This window comes from Fibroporia radiculosa (assembly GCF_000313525.1).
Source record: "Fibroporia radiculosa TFFH 294 genomic supercontigs, scaffold3327, whole genome shotgun sequence".
NCBI classification, from domain to species: domain Eukaryota; kingdom Fungi; phylum Basidiomycota; class Agaricomycetes; order Polyporales; family Fibroporiaceae; genus Fibroporia; species Fibroporia radiculosa.
Window position 1 is genome coordinate 144,165 of NW_012133383.1, and position 16,735 is coordinate 160,899.

The 16,735-nt window shown below is 50.3% G+C and overlaps 6 protein-coding genes across 6 annotated transcripts; 2 read left to right on the forward strand and 4 right to left on the reverse strand.

Moving 5' to 3' along the window:
* Positions 1–571: 571 nt before the first annotated feature.
* On the reverse strand, positions 572–1,719 carry FIBRA_04709 (uncharacterized protein; the record flags this gene model as incomplete). Its single annotated transcript, XM_012326499.1, has 3 exons — positions 572–1,200; positions 1,259–1,472; positions 1,567–1,719. The coding sequence occupies 3 exons, from the start codon at positions 1,717–1,719 to the stop codon at positions 572–574; spliced, it is 996 nt and encodes a 331-aa protein (XP_012181889.1).
* A 260-nt stretch (positions 1,720–1,979) lies between these two features.
* FIBRA_04710 (uncharacterized protein) lies at positions 1,980–5,809 on the reverse strand (the record flags this gene model as incomplete). Its single annotated transcript, XM_012326500.1, has 12 exons — positions 1,980–3,149; positions 3,207–3,332; positions 3,386–3,508; positions 3,573–3,634; positions 3,686–3,779; positions 3,834–4,173; positions 4,226–4,328; positions 4,384–4,493; positions 4,549–4,745; positions 4,801–5,265; positions 5,315–5,681; positions 5,751–5,809. 12 exons carry the CDS (start codon positions 5,807–5,809, stop codon positions 1,980–1,982), a joined length of 3,216 nt encoding a protein of 1,071 aa, XP_012181890.1.
* Positions 5,810–6,191: 382 nt separating this feature from the next.
* FIBRA_04711 (uncharacterized protein) lies at positions 6,192–8,255 on the reverse strand (the record flags this gene model as incomplete). Its single annotated transcript, XM_012326501.1, has 9 exons — positions 6,192–6,204; positions 6,263–6,384; positions 6,436–6,830; positions 6,923–7,049; positions 7,100–7,307; positions 7,356–7,453; positions 7,522–7,724; positions 7,779–7,998; positions 8,049–8,255. The coding sequence occupies 9 exons, from the start codon at positions 8,253–8,255 to the stop codon at positions 6,192–6,194; spliced, it is 1,593 nt and encodes a 530-aa protein (XP_012181891.1).
* Positions 8,256–8,723: 468 nt separating this feature from the next.
* On the forward strand, positions 8,724–9,694 carry FIBRA_04712 (uncharacterized protein; the record flags this gene model as incomplete). Its single annotated transcript, XM_012326502.1, has 4 exons — positions 8,724–8,815; positions 8,884–9,024; positions 9,074–9,244; positions 9,295–9,694. The coding sequence occupies 4 exons, from the start codon at positions 8,724–8,726 to the stop codon at positions 9,692–9,694; spliced, it is 804 nt and encodes a 267-aa protein (XP_012181892.1).
* A 73-nt stretch (positions 9,695–9,767) lies between these two features.
* On the reverse strand, positions 9,768–10,715 carry FIBRA_04713 (uncharacterized protein; the record flags this gene model as incomplete). Its single annotated transcript, XM_012326503.1, has 5 exons — positions 9,768–10,080; positions 10,131–10,270; positions 10,330–10,409; positions 10,469–10,481; positions 10,536–10,715. 5 exons carry the CDS (start codon positions 10,713–10,715, stop codon positions 9,768–9,770), a joined length of 726 nt encoding a protein of 241 aa, XP_012181893.1.
* A 1,613-nt stretch (positions 10,716–12,328) lies between these two features.
* Positions 12,329–15,732, forward strand: FIBRA_04714 (uncharacterized protein; the record flags this gene model as incomplete). Its single annotated transcript, XM_012326504.1, has 17 exons — positions 12,329–12,420; positions 12,475–12,490; positions 12,546–12,628; positions 12,692–12,705; positions 12,761–12,851; positions 12,900–12,929; positions 12,987–13,021; positions 13,078–13,148; positions 14,761–14,888; positions 14,946–14,961; positions 15,018–15,100; positions 15,156–15,169; positions 15,224–15,320; positions 15,377–15,406; positions 15,461–15,495; positions 15,552–15,628; positions 15,703–15,732. The coding sequence occupies 17 exons, from the start codon at positions 12,329–12,331 to the stop codon at positions 15,730–15,732; spliced, it is 942 nt and encodes a 313-aa protein (XP_012181894.1).
* Between the last annotated feature and the right edge of the window lie 1,003 nt (positions 15,733–16,735).

Genomic DNA, 16,735 nt, shown 5'->3' on the forward strand with positions numbered 1-16,735 from the left:
AATTTTTGGACCATATTTCTTAAATTATCACATCGAGGAACGGAGTGAAAATGTCAGCTTCAACCGTACGAGTACAAATATATGCAGCGCACCAGAATCCGAACAGGCACGGCTACGGATGATTAGATATTCTGGCAGGTCCGACGTACGACAGCATTCAGAATCCGCGGACAACCGGATAGTCTAGACAAAAAGAGACCACACTCACGTCAAGTAGCCGTGGCAGCGGATGACTATGGCAACTGCAAACAGCGAGCTATTTTGGGAGTGAGCACCATTCAAGATCTGCAATAACTCGATCAAAACCAAGTGGTAGATGATCGGCGTGCCTAGAGGACTTCGGTATCAAATTCAGAGAGCCCCATATAGCCATCTAACCACGATCGGTATGGAAACACCGCAAAACGAAGCAATCGAACGCTGCGAATTGGGGATCTGTAATGGAAGACAAGCCAAGTCGTTCTACAGTCAAACCACATGGAGCCGACGCCAATTCTAATTTTATAGATGAAATCAGTCGTCGTCACAATTTACAGCGTGTACAACGTGTGAATACTTCGCCTTTCATCGCTTAGATACTCGCGTCCTCCCCCAGGAGCATGGTTAACGCCTCCATGTATCGTTTTCTTGTTCCTTCGACAACGATCGGATCCATAACCCATCCCCCACCCTCGTGTCCTTCCGGGCCACTCTCTAGCCCCTTGCGGAAACCCGTGCTCACAAGCCAATCTCTGAGGAATTGCTTATCGAAACTTGGTTGAGGACCACCAGGTTTATACTCGGCGGCAGGCCAGTATCGCGAGGAGTCAGGAGTCAAGAGTTCGTCAATTAGAATCAACTCTTCTTCGTTAGTGGGCGACTGCACTAATCCGAACTCGAATTTAGTATCTGCAAGGATCAGTCCACGCGCAAGCGCATATTCCGCAGCCTCCTTGTACAGCTGTACAGCTGCCGCTGAGAGTTTGTTGTAAAGCGCCTCGCCGATGAGAGCCATCGCTGAAAATTTGTCACAGCGGGTAGGCATCACGATTCGTAACCGCTCACCTCGCTCTGGAGATATGTTTTCGTCGTGCTGTCCTTGTTCTGCTTTGGTTGACGGCGTGAACAGTGGCTCCGGTAGTTTCTGTGACTCGATGAAACCAGTTGGGAGTGGGATTCCATGAACTGTTCCTGATTTCTTGTATTCCGCCCACCCAGAGCCTTGGGAAACGACATACAATGAGTTGCACGACGGCGCCATAAAGCTTAGAGTCCATACCTGTTAAATACCCTCTGACGATTGCTTCAAGTGGGATCACCTTCGCCTTCTTGACGAGCATAGCCCTGCCTTCAAGCTGGTCTTTGTATTGCCTAACCTCTTCGGGCATCTCGTCTACGTTGGCGGTGACAAAATGCGTTGGGATAGTGCGCTTGAGCTTGTCAAACCAGAAGAGCGAGATCTTCGTGAGCACCTTGCCCTTATCTGGCACACCCTTCACGGCGCAATCAATGCAGCCGGGGGACGCGCATGATGGGATGTGGATGTCACTTCACAGCAACCTGATCCGAATGGCAAAGCGGACAAACATTGCGTAGAATCACGTCGTATGCAGATATGCGGTCCGTCGCCACAAACAAGAGATGGTCGGGCAAAGACGTAGCATAGACGTCGCGCACTTTCCCCTGCGAGACAAGCGAAAGGCTGGGCAAATGCGTGTTGATCAAAGCAGTGTCCGCCATCGCGGGTGTCGTCGAGCAGCGTCAAACTTTTGCGGATGCTGTCTCCGGGATCCATGCCGGAAAGTGCCGATATATGTTTTAGGAAGGTCTTGTAGAACACAACAACGTATTGCACAAAGACTCGCATCGCACCGGGTTGTGATAATCAGTGAACTCAAGATGGAGCAGCCCAGACCGAACTCAATTCACTGTCTTTGACTGCAGTATAAGCTATTACTCCGTCCGCTCCAGTAAATAGATATAATGTATGACCCGTTCCTTCATCCCAATCTGCAGATTGCCCGCCCTTCGATATCGCCAGCTGCCTTTTGCAGCTCTTCGTGGCTTAGCATTGTCATGCTCAAGACCCACACGGGCTTGCACCGTGGAGTTTCCATCTTCAAAATAGCCGACCTTCGCTCCAACAACGTTTTCAAAGGAAACTCCATCCAACTCTTCCCTTCACCTCCGGGAAGACTATCGTCAACGAAAACGACACCTTTATAAGCCCATTCACAGCCTGGAGACTCTGCATCTGAGGAGGTAGGCCATCCGCAGGCCCAAAGGAACGACTCCAAGCTGTGCACCTGTTGTCCAGCGGGGATCACCGACTGAGATGCTGCCCGCCATTGTGGCCGTGGGGAGTTCTGGGGCCTTGCCAGCCATACAGCTGCATCCTGCAGGAAACTAGCGAGAGGAGTCGATGAGTATGCAGGTGCAGTCTGTGGAGATGAGACCGGCTCGGCGCGAACAGACTGGAAAGGGGGACTTGGAAGCCCTACGTTCGGGGTACAGGGCAGATAGGCAGAATCATTCTGACCTCCAATGTCGCGGTGATCATTCACTATCAATACATTCGAGTGATTGAGAGAAACGGGTTCATCAACAAACGTAGTTGGCTTGTCAGTAGATACTTGAGGAGGCAGCCCCCTACCTGATGTTCCCGCTGGCTGCATAGCTGCATCACTAGGGCGCGTGGAACGAGTTCGCAACGACGGTATCCTTTCATGGTTGGATCTCGACGCCGAAGACGAGGATGCTGTGTTTGTCACAGAGCCGAAAGCTCTCAGTTGCCTCGGTGGTTCCAAAGAGGCCATCGCAAGGCTGGCAGAATTTTGGTCCGTCTTCTTAATTTCCCAAGTTTTTGCATTCGTGCGATTGGAAAGTCGCGACTTTTTGGTAAGCCTCGCGTTCTCCTTCTCATCCACCACCTCAAGCCGCTCAACCCATAGTTCTTCAGTATGCTTGCGTTTCGTCGGACAACGAACTCCGGGACTGCTAGGCCGGCCCCAAAGGGTATTGCACCAATCCTCGACATCTTTGTTCGATCTTTCGCGCCCGATCGCTTCACGCGCGATTTCCTGAAATTCTGGCAACGTCGTACCGTCTCTCCAAGAACGTTCTGTCGCGCGGTAGAACTTGGAGATACGAGGAAAACGAAGCTCATAAAACTGTCGAAATATAGATCAACTGCCGCGCAGGATACCGGTGCCGATTTTGAAACTAACTTTACATTGAGGTGCCTTGGTGAAACCACCACCAAACACCTCAACTAACAATGGCATCGTCAACATAGTAGCGGGTAGTTTTAATCCAGAAAACAGGTTGTAAGTGTAGGATAGTCCAGTCAACGGCTAGTGGGAAGACCGTCAGGTGGAGATTATGTTGGTATTTGAGGAATACGTACAATTCCTGGCCCGCACTTAACTGTATCTGAGCTCTTGATAAGAAAGTTGAGGCTTTCCAGTGCCTCTCTGCTAAGTCCATAACAGACTGTAAAGAAAATTTGAAAATGAGGCAGACACCTGGGCTATAAAATCGATATGTGTCAGTGATTGAGTTGAGGCCTTATAGCTAAATTGACTCGCATCTACTTTGATCTCCTCACTATTCGAGAGTGCGCCAATATAGAATGTGGTGAAGGCATTAGGGGAGACTATGGACATGAAGGCGTCAGTTACGCCGAGGGCTTGTTATCAATGCATACCTCTTAATTCGCGCGCGCGATCCTTTTCCCAGGATGCGCCAAGCAATACTAGGTCGACACAATCCCCGTAGCCCGGTATATAATCTTTTTTAAGCTGCGCAGTTTTAGAACATCAGCGACTGTTGGACTGCAGTACCGTATTGATTACTTTAACCCAAGGAAATCTCCGCTCGTTATACTTCCCTTCATCCGCCTTGAGGACCAGTCCTTCCTGCCTATCAGCGATCACCCGAGCAAAGATGGAACGAAGTTGTGCGTCGCCATCTCCCGCGCAGCGAGAAGGTGATACAAGATCAATTGCAGTTCGCTCAGAGAGCATTGCATGTCCTGGTGTAATCTGGATAACAGATTCCAGAACTTTACGGCGTGCAGAGTATGTCGATTGGAGGAGGGATTCATCATCGAGCATGAGGATGTCAAAGAACACGAGGGCAAGGTGTCGTGTGCCGCCGTCAGAGGCGTTAGAAATCAGTGAACATTGCGACTCGCTGGATAGAATTATAAACTGTGTAGTGGGGAGGCGCGCAACAGATAACTAACTTTTCTCGCGTGTCTTGCTCATCGCCGACTCCTGCTCTTGTCGACCTGGTATGACGAGGCCCTATGGCGGTGCTTGCAATTAGACTTCGGATCCGCCAAAACTCTGATAGAATGTGTGAGTATGTGTGACCGCCATCCCCTGGCAAGTGTTCGCTCACCGTCGATTGCACCTATAGGATCGGAAAAGGCGACCATTTCTGCCTCCAAAATAACATTCTTTTTCATCGGAGATGCGGACGATCCTAGCTTCAATGCGCCCAAGATCACTCTAGGCGCAATCGTCACTCATAGGATTCAGACGAAGCTCAGCAACGCAGACGTACGGATGGATAGCGACACGATCAAGAGTCGAATCGCGTCCGCTCTTACTGAAAATGGTGATATGTGGATCTCCAGAGACCATTTTTACATGGATCTGGGCTCGTTCTCCGTCATATTTGGTTTCCGCCCACACTTTCTTTGAATTGTGTAGCGCCTGTAACGAATGCACGCAACTTTGCCCCTTCACGCATTTGGGTATCTAACATTTGCAAGTCAATGAATAACAGTAGCGTAGACCGGACTGCATTTCGGACCTGTACGGGAATCCCCACTTGCGGTCCAAGCATCGATGGTCCAGGGCCTTCCTCAACCACCATTGCTTCATACACAGACGCAGCCTCATCTGGACAAGCCCGGACCCGGTATGCGGAGGACATACGTCCACTGGGATCCCAAGTGATCATGGCGTCGAAAAGGGATAGCGCATTAACTGCATTGGTATTGTAGTCGCGCAAAAGCGCGGTATAATGTTTTATTCCGGGAGGAAGTGGGTATAATAAGGGCTTCAAATCCTTGAGAATAATTTGAGTGATGATGGAAGCTTCGACCGGGGAAAGACGCGTATACAGCGCACGAAGAATTGAAAACTTAGATCGACTGGGTGCTGCCCTCGCTATAAAATTTTGGACGGAGGGGCCCGAGAAAGCACATGTTAATGCTAGCTCAGTGAGCAGGTTATCTACTTCAACCATGCTGAGCGTGCCCTCCATATCCTGCGCCTAAGGCATTGTTCACGAGTGTCAAACTAGATCGAAAAGTGACGCTTACGTCAGGTGTGATTTCACTCAAAACCTTCTGTACTTCCATTCCTAGACAGCCTGCTGTGGCCTCGTCTTTCCACGCGATTAAATTATGACCCCGCCCATCTAACCGTGTTGACACAGCAAATACCTCAGCGAGTTGTCGCGACAAGGTAGTCTCCTGCAGCCCGTATTTTCTACGTACGTCTTGGTCCGGGAAGAGGAGCCGGAACAGCACACCCGTCATTCCCACAGGTAAGGGAGCATACTGGCGATGAAGCTCGGAAACCCAATTCCGGAACGTGCGTATGACGTAGGAAGTACGATTCTTAGTTGCCCTAAATCCGGCTTTTCGGGGCGTCTCTGAAGATATTTCACGGATAAGTGAGACAAAACTAAAGTCGGGTCAGCGTTTGGCGGAGATCAGCTAGAAACACAGACTGGGATCAATCGGAAAGCCTTACAAGGCGAAGGGTACCGAAGCGGGGCGTTGAGAATCCGCTGAAGCTTGTCCAGTAGGCATTTCAACGATAGGGATTCCTCACAGTCAGGAGGAGAGCATGAGATGGCTCAAAATCCAAGGACAACCTGAACAAGAGACTTGCGCCACGACGGCGAGTTATAGCCTTGTCAGGCCCTGACGCACGTCGCACGACGCAGAGAATCAGAATTTGAAACAGACTCACGGTCACGCGAAACAAGCGCGTCGCGTCAAGATCACGTGGTTACACGATAACGCGACGTGACCGGCGCTGAGTGCGCTGACAGCCGACCGGACCGTCAAGCCGAGACAAACTCACCGACAAAAATCATCTCATTCAGGACAATAACATGAATCATGCATGTTCTCCGTTCTGAAATTTTTAGGAGAGGTTATTGAATACATAACATATAGTTTTCCCGCTTTAATTCTTCCAGCTGTAGTTATCGGTCGAATTAGTACCAGAAAACAGAGGGAAAACGTTGAAACACAGACATTTTAACTGTTCTATCTCGACCACCGCTAACAATTTTATCCGCAACAAAATCCACACAGTATACTTCATCGGTATGACCAGGGAGATCAGTTTTCAGTTTGTAGGTTTTCAGGTCCCAAATCTTCCCGATAGTCAATGAGCAGATTAGAAACAATGATAAACAATAGCTCACCTTGACAGTACTGTCCTTACTCGCACTAACCAACAGTCGCGAATCCGCACTCCACGTCAACCGATATACAGCACCAATATGTCCGCGAAGGGTTGCCACGAATTTGCCCGTGCGGCCATCCCATAAGCGCACACTGTTGTCCCAAGCAGCGCTAGCAGCCCAGCGGGCATCAGGACTAAAGGCCACATGTGAGACCTGGCGTTGATGCCCGGTCAGTCGAGCTAGAGGCTTGAGCTTGCCTCCACGCTCCGCTGCAGCTTCGGACGCTGCAGCCGTTGTAGATCGAGATGGGAACAACGACCAGAAGAATAGCGTGTGATCATCAGAGCCCGAAATGAGTGTTTCGCCATTTGAAGAGACGATATGACTGTAGCGGGCAAGTGCAACTTTTTGCGCTGGTCGAAAATATAAATTCAGTATGTAGCGCATCAAGATAAGCGCAACATCCCACGGTACAATGCAAGGACGCTGTATCAGAAGAACACACCTTCACTGTCCGAGGCCGGTTTCTTGCCAGTGTGATCGTACGGGCCCGTGCGAAGCACAAAGTCCGTATTAAGAGCAAGGGTCGTCACCCAGTGAGCATGATCTTTAAGTGTATGTAGCGGTCTTCCCTGAGCAGCTATTTAGTCAATTAGAAGCTATGAGAAACGATGAGGCTCACCCCATTTGCATCCCAAACACGAATTGTCCGATCACTAGACGCGGTATACAATACGCCATTTCCGTCCAAGCCTCCCCCGCCCCATCGCACGACATTCACACTGGCAGTATGTCCTCCGAGGGTATACTCGCATCGGCGAGTCAGAGTAGACCAGACTCGAACAGTGCCGTCTTTGGAGGACGAAGCAAGACGTGGTGCTGAAGAGTTTCTGGAATGGGTCAACTGACGGAAGTGGCGTGCTAATAAGTAGACATACATGTGTATCGGCTCCCATGATAAGGAGGTCACCCACTTCGAATGGCCCTTGAGAGCATCACCCACAGGCTTACCGGTCTTCGGATCCCAGAGACGTACCTAGAGCCAAGGGGATCAACAGCTCAAATCAGCCTCATTTCCCATTTGAGTTGAACACACAAACATACATGTCCATCATGGCCTCCAGTAGCCAATTTTCTCTCCATAGCTTCCCACTCGACGCATAGTACCCACCCTTTGTGTCCAGAGAGAACATGCGAGGGAGTTTCGGTGAATAAGTCCCATAGACGAGCGTTGCAGTCACCAGAACCTGTCGCAAGGAGGTTACCCGTGGGCGAGAAGGAAGCGCAGAGAATCGGAGATGTATGTCCTGAGTAATTGAAAAATTAGACAAACTCAGGACGATACCACCGCATCTGCATACCGGATAGAGTCGACGAACATCTTGTAGCGGGCCTGACTTTGAACACGGCCTGAGGAGAGCAACGAACGACGAACACATCTTCGGGTGTGAACGCGTGCGAAGGATGCGAGAGCACGTCCTCCTCTATCGATTTGGAAATTGCGATTCTAGTTGGGGCACCTTGTGTGCCTTCCTGAGGTGATAATGCGATGTGGAACGAGAATGGCACTGGGTCCTCATCCTAGTGAGCTAGTTAAAGCGCGTACGAGTAATTTAATAGCAAAGACGTACCTTGGTGTTTAACTTGTTGACTAACACCTCTAATCCTTCTCGCGAAATATTTGCAGGCAGGTTTACTGCGGGCGCAAGAGGTTGGCCATCATCCTCGGAGACGAATTGCACCACGACATTCAGAGATGGCTTGAGCGGCTCGGGCTCGGGTTCAGGTATACCATGATACACCTTCTGCCTCTTTGGCGGTGGTAGCAATGTCGCCATAGCGGACAGATGTCGAATCCCAAGTCAGGCGAATTTTCGTATATAGACTTTGAAAGAATATTTGGAAGAACTCGGGAAGAGCACAGCGGGGATCTCAAGCGCTATGAAAAGTGCAGTCAGCGTGACTTCATAATCCATGGCGGCGTGACTACCAAATATGGAAAGTCCATGCCTAAGGTCCATATCGTGATCCTGATTATGCCAGATTATCACCTCCCCTACCCGTGAATAAGGCGGCGCGCTCTTGCCCAAATACGTTGTCTCGATTCACAGCTGAGAGTCTGAGACATATAAAATGAAGCTGACCATAGACTGTGTCTCATACTTCCCCGTCAGCCCGAACTGCATTCTACACTACGCGACACTAAGCGTTACGCACAGAGACCTCATCCTCGAGTGACCTGTCTCTTAAATCTTCATACTGCTAGACCCCTCTCTACGAGCGTATCAGATTTTCTCCCCAGAAACATGGTTGTAAACGTTGTCCCGCGACCAAGCCAGGAGCGAGGTAATGCAAACCATGGCTGGCTGAAATCGTTTCACACCTTCTCGTTCGCAAGGTGAGCCTATCTTGATCGTCTTCAACGTGAGGCAGCTCAGTTAACCCCGGCCAATTAATCGAATCCAGCTACTTTGACGACAAGCACGAGAAGTTTGGCTGTCTTCGTGTCATCAACGAAGATCGTGTTGAGCCCACGACCGGTTTCGGGACCCATGGTCATCGTGAATTCGAGATCTTCTCATATGTTGTGTCTGGACAGCTCGAGCAGTGAGTTCTTAGCGACTCCCTTTCTTCCAATATCTCATAGTTCTATCAGCGCTGATTCAATGGGCAACACTGAGGTGCTGAGCCGGGGGGATCTACAAATGACATCCGCCGGTACTGGAATACGTCATAGCGAGAAGTGCCACGGTCCTCGGCAAGTTCACTTTATTCAAATATGGAGTTTGCCAAACAAAAGTGGACTGGCACCCTCATATTACACTCGGTATGTGAGCAGCTGTAATATGCACGTTGCGTGTCCTGACGACTCTACAGGCGATTTTCCGACGAAGAAAAACAGAACAAGTGGGTGCGAGTTGTAGCGCCTGTAAATGCCGAGGGCGTCTCAGAGGCACGCGACGCCTCAGGACCCGCTCCCGTTCACTCGAACCTCTCTCTATATGCCACATTACTGTCACCATCGACTTCTCTTCAGCACGTCTTCCCGACAGGTGGGTCTGGTGGACCCAAGAAGTCGTACATCCATGTTATCCAGACATCCGGATACAATCCTCAGAAACCTCAAGGCGCACGGATCAAGGTGGTAGGTGCTGAAGCACCCGTCGAACTTCGTGAAGGCGACGGTGCTTACATTATGGGTGAGGCGGGCAAAGATATCAAGGTTGAGAACGTAGGCGAGACGGTTGCGGAGATATTGTTGTTCGACGTGGAATGAGCCATCGTGTACTATACGTGATCACACCGTATCCGTACAAAATGTAGCGCCTCTGTTCAAGGCGACTCTTGTGCTACACGAGTCCACAAGCGTCCGCAATGCTCCGCCTAACTTCCTCAATACCAAAGTGAGGATGTTTTAGTGCAGTTGTCACAATTGCCGGCAAACAGGTCGGGGCTGCCTCAAAAATGGCTTTTTGAAGGTCTTGAACAGTGTTTCCAGCGTTGCGTGATTGTAAGAGACTATCTGCTTTGGTGATTACCGCCTGAAGAGTAAACTTCGTCCCGGCGGATGACTGACATTGTTCGTCAAGAGACTGCAGCATCGCACGGTCGATGTCACTCAGCCCATGCTTCGCATTGAAGAGGATGAAAACCCGCTTGAGCCTGGGGGAAACACGATGAGCAGGAATGCGATGCGATGGAGTACGACTGACTCCTTCCGATATTGCACGTAATGATTGAACAATGCGCCCCACTCGGGTCGGCCACGAGCCCCATATCCTGGAGCGTCCACTAGCACCAATTTTCCAGGTTCAGGGCCTACGGAGTAGAAATTCAGCGTCTGCGTACGACCCTGCAGTGTGCTAGCAGATTGAGCATAGAATGATGACTATTCCATATATATATACTTACAGGCTGCTTGCTTGTGTGGAGTAGGTTTCTGCGGCCGATGACAGCGTTGAGGAGAGTCGACTTGCCTACATTTGCACGACCTGTCAGATGTCGCAGTGACGTGAATAGGACAAAAGGTCGCATCAACCGGACATCGCACCTGTGACAATTACCTGCGCTCAATGGTCAAGCCTGGGCTGATGGCTCGGATATATGTGTAGACAGACCTCTGGTAATCCATGCAAGCGTGGAATGGACGAGGCGCTGGCTGCTGCTGCTAGGAACTCTGCGGATTTGGCGTCCGCAAAAACGTCAGCCGAATGAGTACTGAGAAAGCGGGCTCTCTGGGATGAAATGAGGCGATTATGAGTGAGCCCAGAAATGCGCGGCGGCAGTGTTCTGTGCATATACGTATGCAGCAAGCGGCCGAGTGCTCGTCGTGCCACTAGGGGAGGCTAGAGACGCCGACGCCGGCTGCACAGCCCAAGAGCCAGATCGTGCAGTGGCGTCCCGGCCCGGTGGTGTACCGATAGCCTAGTTCTATGAGCAGAACTCTAACCTGTGCTCTTGGCTTCGAATGCTATCTGTATCTGAAGATCTGACCGATAGCCCCGTGTTCGACGGCGCGCGACTCTTTCAACGACTCTGCAAATGCAGCTGAACTTTCTATTACGCCTGCACGCAGCTACTGAGGTTGTACGTCATGCTATCCATCGAATCAACGATACGAGACAACTGTAATACAAGTTCTCAAGTCGACTTCTCTTGGTTTTGGCTGTGATCTGACTGGTTAGTATTCATTCAATCATTTCTGCATTTTTCATCAAGGAGACCACAGGGACAGCTGGTCATGAGTCGTGATACCTTCTGTCAAAGTGCTGATAGGTTTTCTCAGTTCACGACCTCCGGCGCCCGCATGACTGATTTTTCGTTATCAACAAAGCATCAGGGTACGAATGTTGCGCCGAATGATACCTGTCAATGTCCGTTTCCCGGCACACGAGGATTTTTCGACCAATAACTGCGGTTCGACTATTGTCTGATAAACTAACCAGAGTGTACCAGCTGTCACCTCTCCACGCCACACACGCAGTCATGCAGCAGACACAGTCGACTACGCTCCGTCTGGGTAAGGCTGGCATATATCCACAAATTCTCTGCCTTGCATACCCAGTGGTGGATATTGATGAGTCTTCAGCATTTACGCTGCCCTACGCCACAGCACATGCCGGGTAGATCATCAGGGGCGCCTCGAAATGGACCGCGGCCGAACCCCGACAAGTGGTCGGTGTGACCTGGCGCATTCTGGCATGTGGCCTCTTATTTGACTTTGATCTCGCCACGAATCTTGTTGACGCCAAACTAGGGCTATCATATCAACGGCAATGCAGTGACCTCGCCCCGGTCCCGGAGACATTCAGAACCAGGAAACCATGGCTCTATGTCCTAAGATGTCTAGCGTCGATGGACTGGGTCACATCCGTGTCAATAAGGTTAGACATTCCGATACAATGGAGGTTGTTCGACGGGATTAAGTCATTCACACACACATTCCGACGTCTCTGCATGGCGAAAGGTCTTATGCATTAGGCTGGAATTTAAGTCGGTTGAGATGTCTTGTACGCTTTGTATGGCAAAATATACGAAATCTGCCGGTGCGTATTCATTTATCTCATGTGAGTAGACTTAGAACCGCGTGCCCGGCCGGGATTAGTGAAAGTAGACCATGATGCTTCGCCACTCAAAAGCTATCCACCGTTCGTGTGGAACTCTCCAGGCTGGAATAGAACGACACACGCGGTATGCGACAATACCCACCCTTCCCCGATGACACATCCAATGCTAACAGGAAAGTATGCAACGACTGTTGCCGTAGGTGTATCTGTCAAGGCTCCTTCCGCATCTCCAACTATATAGTATAAACGCCGTGCTGCAATTCCTACAATCCTCAGATTTCATACTTACCTCTCTTCAGCATTTCGACTTTCGTTTCCTCCCTCAAATTCACGATCCACTCATAATGTTCAGCAAGATCACTATCACTCTCGTCGCTGCCGCCATGGCATTCGTACAGGTCTGCGGCGAGTCCCATACCGTCACTTTTACCAACGAGTGAGTGCCATTGACTCTGTTTCATGCCTCTTCATTTACCATGAACAATCGCAGATGTGGCTATGGAACCGTCTGTATTTTGTGCTCCATAAGCATCCTGCATCTGTCTTACAATCATTACACAGCCTTACTTGTGGGGACCTGACGGCGTTCTCCTCTCTACTGGTGATCCTTACACCAGCAATGGCCCCGCTGATGGTTTGATTGCGTGAGTTAAGATATAATCTGACTTTTGCAATGAGATTAATACACATTCTCTAAATTTCTTTAGCTACTTGCAGACTGGTACGCAAGCATCTCAATCACAATATGATGCTATTGTATGACTCGTTTTATACAGGCAACTGTGGCGACAATGGTGAATATTGCCTTGCAGTCGAGGCAAACCTCAGCAATGCTGGAAGCAGTGCCTATATCTCGGATGCCCCTCCGTATGTATTTCCCCATCATTAGAGCAATCTTAATTCATGTTGTTCTAGGCACGAGTTCTCTGTGGCAACTGGATTCGGGTGAGTGGCTGTACCCTCTCTTGTCTTGAGTAGTACACTGATACATGAGAATCCTAGCTATTACAATGGTTGTGATGGTCTAGGCGCAGACTGTCAGTTGTGCTCTCCATTTGGATCATTAGTGGTATCTCACGATTCTCTGACGTAGGCACTTATAACGGCTGTCCCAGCCCCGCATACCAGTTCCCACTGCCGCCCGTAGTCTGTCCAGTCGCTAATGTAAGTGATTCCATCTTGACAAGTAACAGAGTTGGATTAAGTGGGTTGAATGCTCAGGTTGACCTGGCCGTCACATTCTGTGACTAAATCAGTTCAGGCTGGAGGGGTGTTGCACAGAAGGGGCAGAGTCTTGATATCCTGTGTATTCTGCAAATTGTACAAACTCAACGTAGTCGTGATCGTTATCACCTTGTATAAATGGGGCGTACATCCATTGCTTCAGGAAATCGCAGATATATATGTTTGAATTAACACCTAGCCACACTAGCCTAGTTCAAAAGCTTTGTGAATTGCACTACTAGTATGTAGTACAGAGTGGTGTTCTTAACGACTTTCCTAAACAAGTCATGGCATCTCCGCCGTGGCAGTGGCACACACCACGTCATCACATCGCCGGTCTTGTTTTCGTCCTCCAATGGTCCGGACCAGTTCATCTCATGTCGTCTAGTACTCAATGGTCTGCGTTTGATTAACTACCTCTCCGTTCAAATCGAGTACGAATCATTTAAAGCATGGTCGACAAATGCTTGGCTGGTTGGTGGATATTTTCTTGCATAGCTTCCTAATTTGGATGTTGTACTCGACCTTGGCCAATCGAGCCACGCCACTCAGAGTCAGCTTCAGCATCGGCACTAAACTCTAGAAAGAAATCACAGGATTATCCACAGCGACACGAGAATGCGGCTAGCTATTTGGGGCATTATGAATTGCCATAGTGCTGGAGATATCTACCCTCTAGACTTTGAACGGGCTCCGCTGCCATCATATTGAAGTCACTAGTAGGTGACTGCGCTGGGCCGTGGGCCCTAGCGCTCTCTCAAGTGAGCAGGATGACCCAGTCATCTGATCGGAGGCTTGCATCAAATCGCATACCAGCAAGGTGGTACATTGGAGGGTAGTATCATCAGAAGATATCGCGTCTTCTGACTTTGTCACAAAAATCTAACCTCCTGAGAACTGAATACTGGATGCTGTACTCTCAAGATCTCGGGCTCGATCGGCTTGTCTATCACCAGGGGCTTACTTATGATACTGGCATCGGCCTTCCTGTTGGGCTTGTGGCGGCATCCTCTTCGAGTACAATTACGATGGAAGGTCTAAAACCCTAAGTCATGTTCCCTAGTAAGTGGACTCCCCCATCTAGGGTCTTTGGAATGCAGACCAGCACCTGTCTCGAATCACAACGAGAAATCACCCGATCGCCTGGACGCCAGTCAGAGGTCCGCAGCGCTCCAGGACCAGAGGTCACACACCGTAAGCCGAGAAAATTGGATCCCTTCCATCATATAGTCCAGGATGCTCTAGAGGCTGATAGACAGCAGATAAATGCGTAATACAGGGGATGATAGATCAGAAGCTCTAGGTCGGCCACGCTCCGGATTACAGTCAATCCACTGACATGCAGGCACCATTGGACGACTAGACTTAACCAAGTGAGCGGAGACTCGATGTGCCCCCATGACCTGAGCTCTCACAGGTAAAGTGATTACAGTCGTGTTCTCTGTATTGCATATTTCGTGGTGATTGAACTTCACGTAAAGTTTAAAAGCCTTTCGTGCAGACTCACATTTTCGCAGCATCTTCGCCCAACTGACTGCTGCGTTTCACTCAGACGGGAGCATCCTCCTCTATTCTTTCGCTTGTAACCATGTTCTTGAAGCTGACTACCGCCATTGTTGCTGCTGCCATGGTACTCAGGGGAGTCCGTGCCGAAACGCACACCGTTCATTTCACAAACAAGTAATTTTGCCAATTATTACGCTGTGCATACATTTGCTAATTAGCATTTTCCTACAGCTGCGGATATGGAACCGTATGTGCTGTCTGCACAATGATTTAGATGAATAATGATCCTTATCTTATGCGCAGCCATATTTGTGGGGTCCCAATGGCGTACTGCTCTCCACGGGTGGTGACTACACTGTCGATGGCCCCGCCCCTGGGTTGATTGCGTGAGTGATTTAGAGCCATCTATCAGTTCCTTTGCATTGAAATCACCATAACTAGCTATCTCCAGTATGGTCAGTTTGTGCGAAAAGGTATCGGTATTGCATATGTATAATTTATTTACGTAGATGATCGCTGCGGGAACAACGGCGAAGATTGCACTCTTATCGAGGCGACTCTTACTAACGAAGGCAACAGTGCCGCTGATATCTCGCTCATTCCTCCGTCAGTTTCTCGTTCTTCTGCCCACTGCAAGAGGTGCTGATATTGTCTTCCGATAGGCATGAATTTTCGGTGACCAGTGGCTTTGGGTGAGTGCTCCAGCTTCAGAATCATTACTCAGAAGTAACTCAGGACAATCACAGCTTTTACAATGGTTGTGATGGTGCAGGCGCGGACTGTCAGTTGCATTTCTCCAAGTTGGTGAACGTACTAGTGTTAACAGTGTCACTTTAGGCACATACGAGCAATGCCTCGATGCATTCCACCAACCCGGTGACACGGGGGCAATTGTCAGCTGCTCCGTTCCGAATGTAAGCCCTTCCTTCAACCAAGACCTTGTTCGCAGCGGTTGTGACTGACGGCTTGACTTTTCTTCAAATTATAGGTCGACCTAGCAATCACGTTCTGCGACTGATATAAGGAAGTTGGCCAAGTTCTCAGGTGTAAAGATTATCTGTACTCAGTACTCGGAATCAGAAACGAAATTTTCATTCTGCTTGTTCGTTTTTCGCTCATGTAGTATTGCAAGTTTGTAAATTAGTGTGCTATTCGAGTTTGAATTTGCATAAAAGCAGTAACGTTTATGACTCAGACTTCCTCATCTGGATGTGTACGTTCAAATTCAGTGTTCGGTCATAGCCGACTCAGCTGTGGGGCCGGGACGTTCGAAAGATGCGCGTCGGATTCCAGCAGGCGAGTTAATTAACATTTATTCCCCGTCGGGGACACGTTTGTTGGCTGAGTCGATGCGCCCGGCGGCGGCGAGCTGCTGTGTCACGGTGTCGCCCGCTGCTTGCTCCCGCCCACTCCCCCATCGCTCTCCTCGTCCATCCCACCCTCGCCCACGACGCACGCGCCCACGACACTTGTATGACCAGCCCGGCGCACGACGCTAACCACATCCACAGCTCCCTGATGGCCCCGACTTTCTCTAGTACGTCCCCCCCGTCCAGTGCCCAACATGCCCCATGCACACTCACGCACAGTACAGTCCTCAACCTCCCAAAGACCGCGTCACAGCATGACGTCCGCGAGCGCCGCCAGCTGTCCGTGGCCGTGTTCCATCACAAGCAGCACGACGCATCGACACGCGACTCCGCCGCCACGCGTTCTCTCGAGGTCCAAAAGGCGTACCAAGGAAGGCGTCGCCCGCCGCACCGCATTCGGCCGCAGTCTGACCTCCCGCCGCGCGCGCAGTGCTCTTGGACCCTCTCAGCTGGTAAGCATCTCGCGTCCGCGCGGCGGTCCCCCGCAGGCACGCATACGACCTGCTAGGCGTGCGCTGAGTGACCGCCCGCGCAGGCCCGTGGAGACGCAAAACCATACACGACGCAGACCTGAGCGGTGTGTCCCCTGAGGAGGCGTGTACCCGCTCGCCGTCTGTCGTCGTCGCTCACGCACCCGCTCCGCTCCCCCCC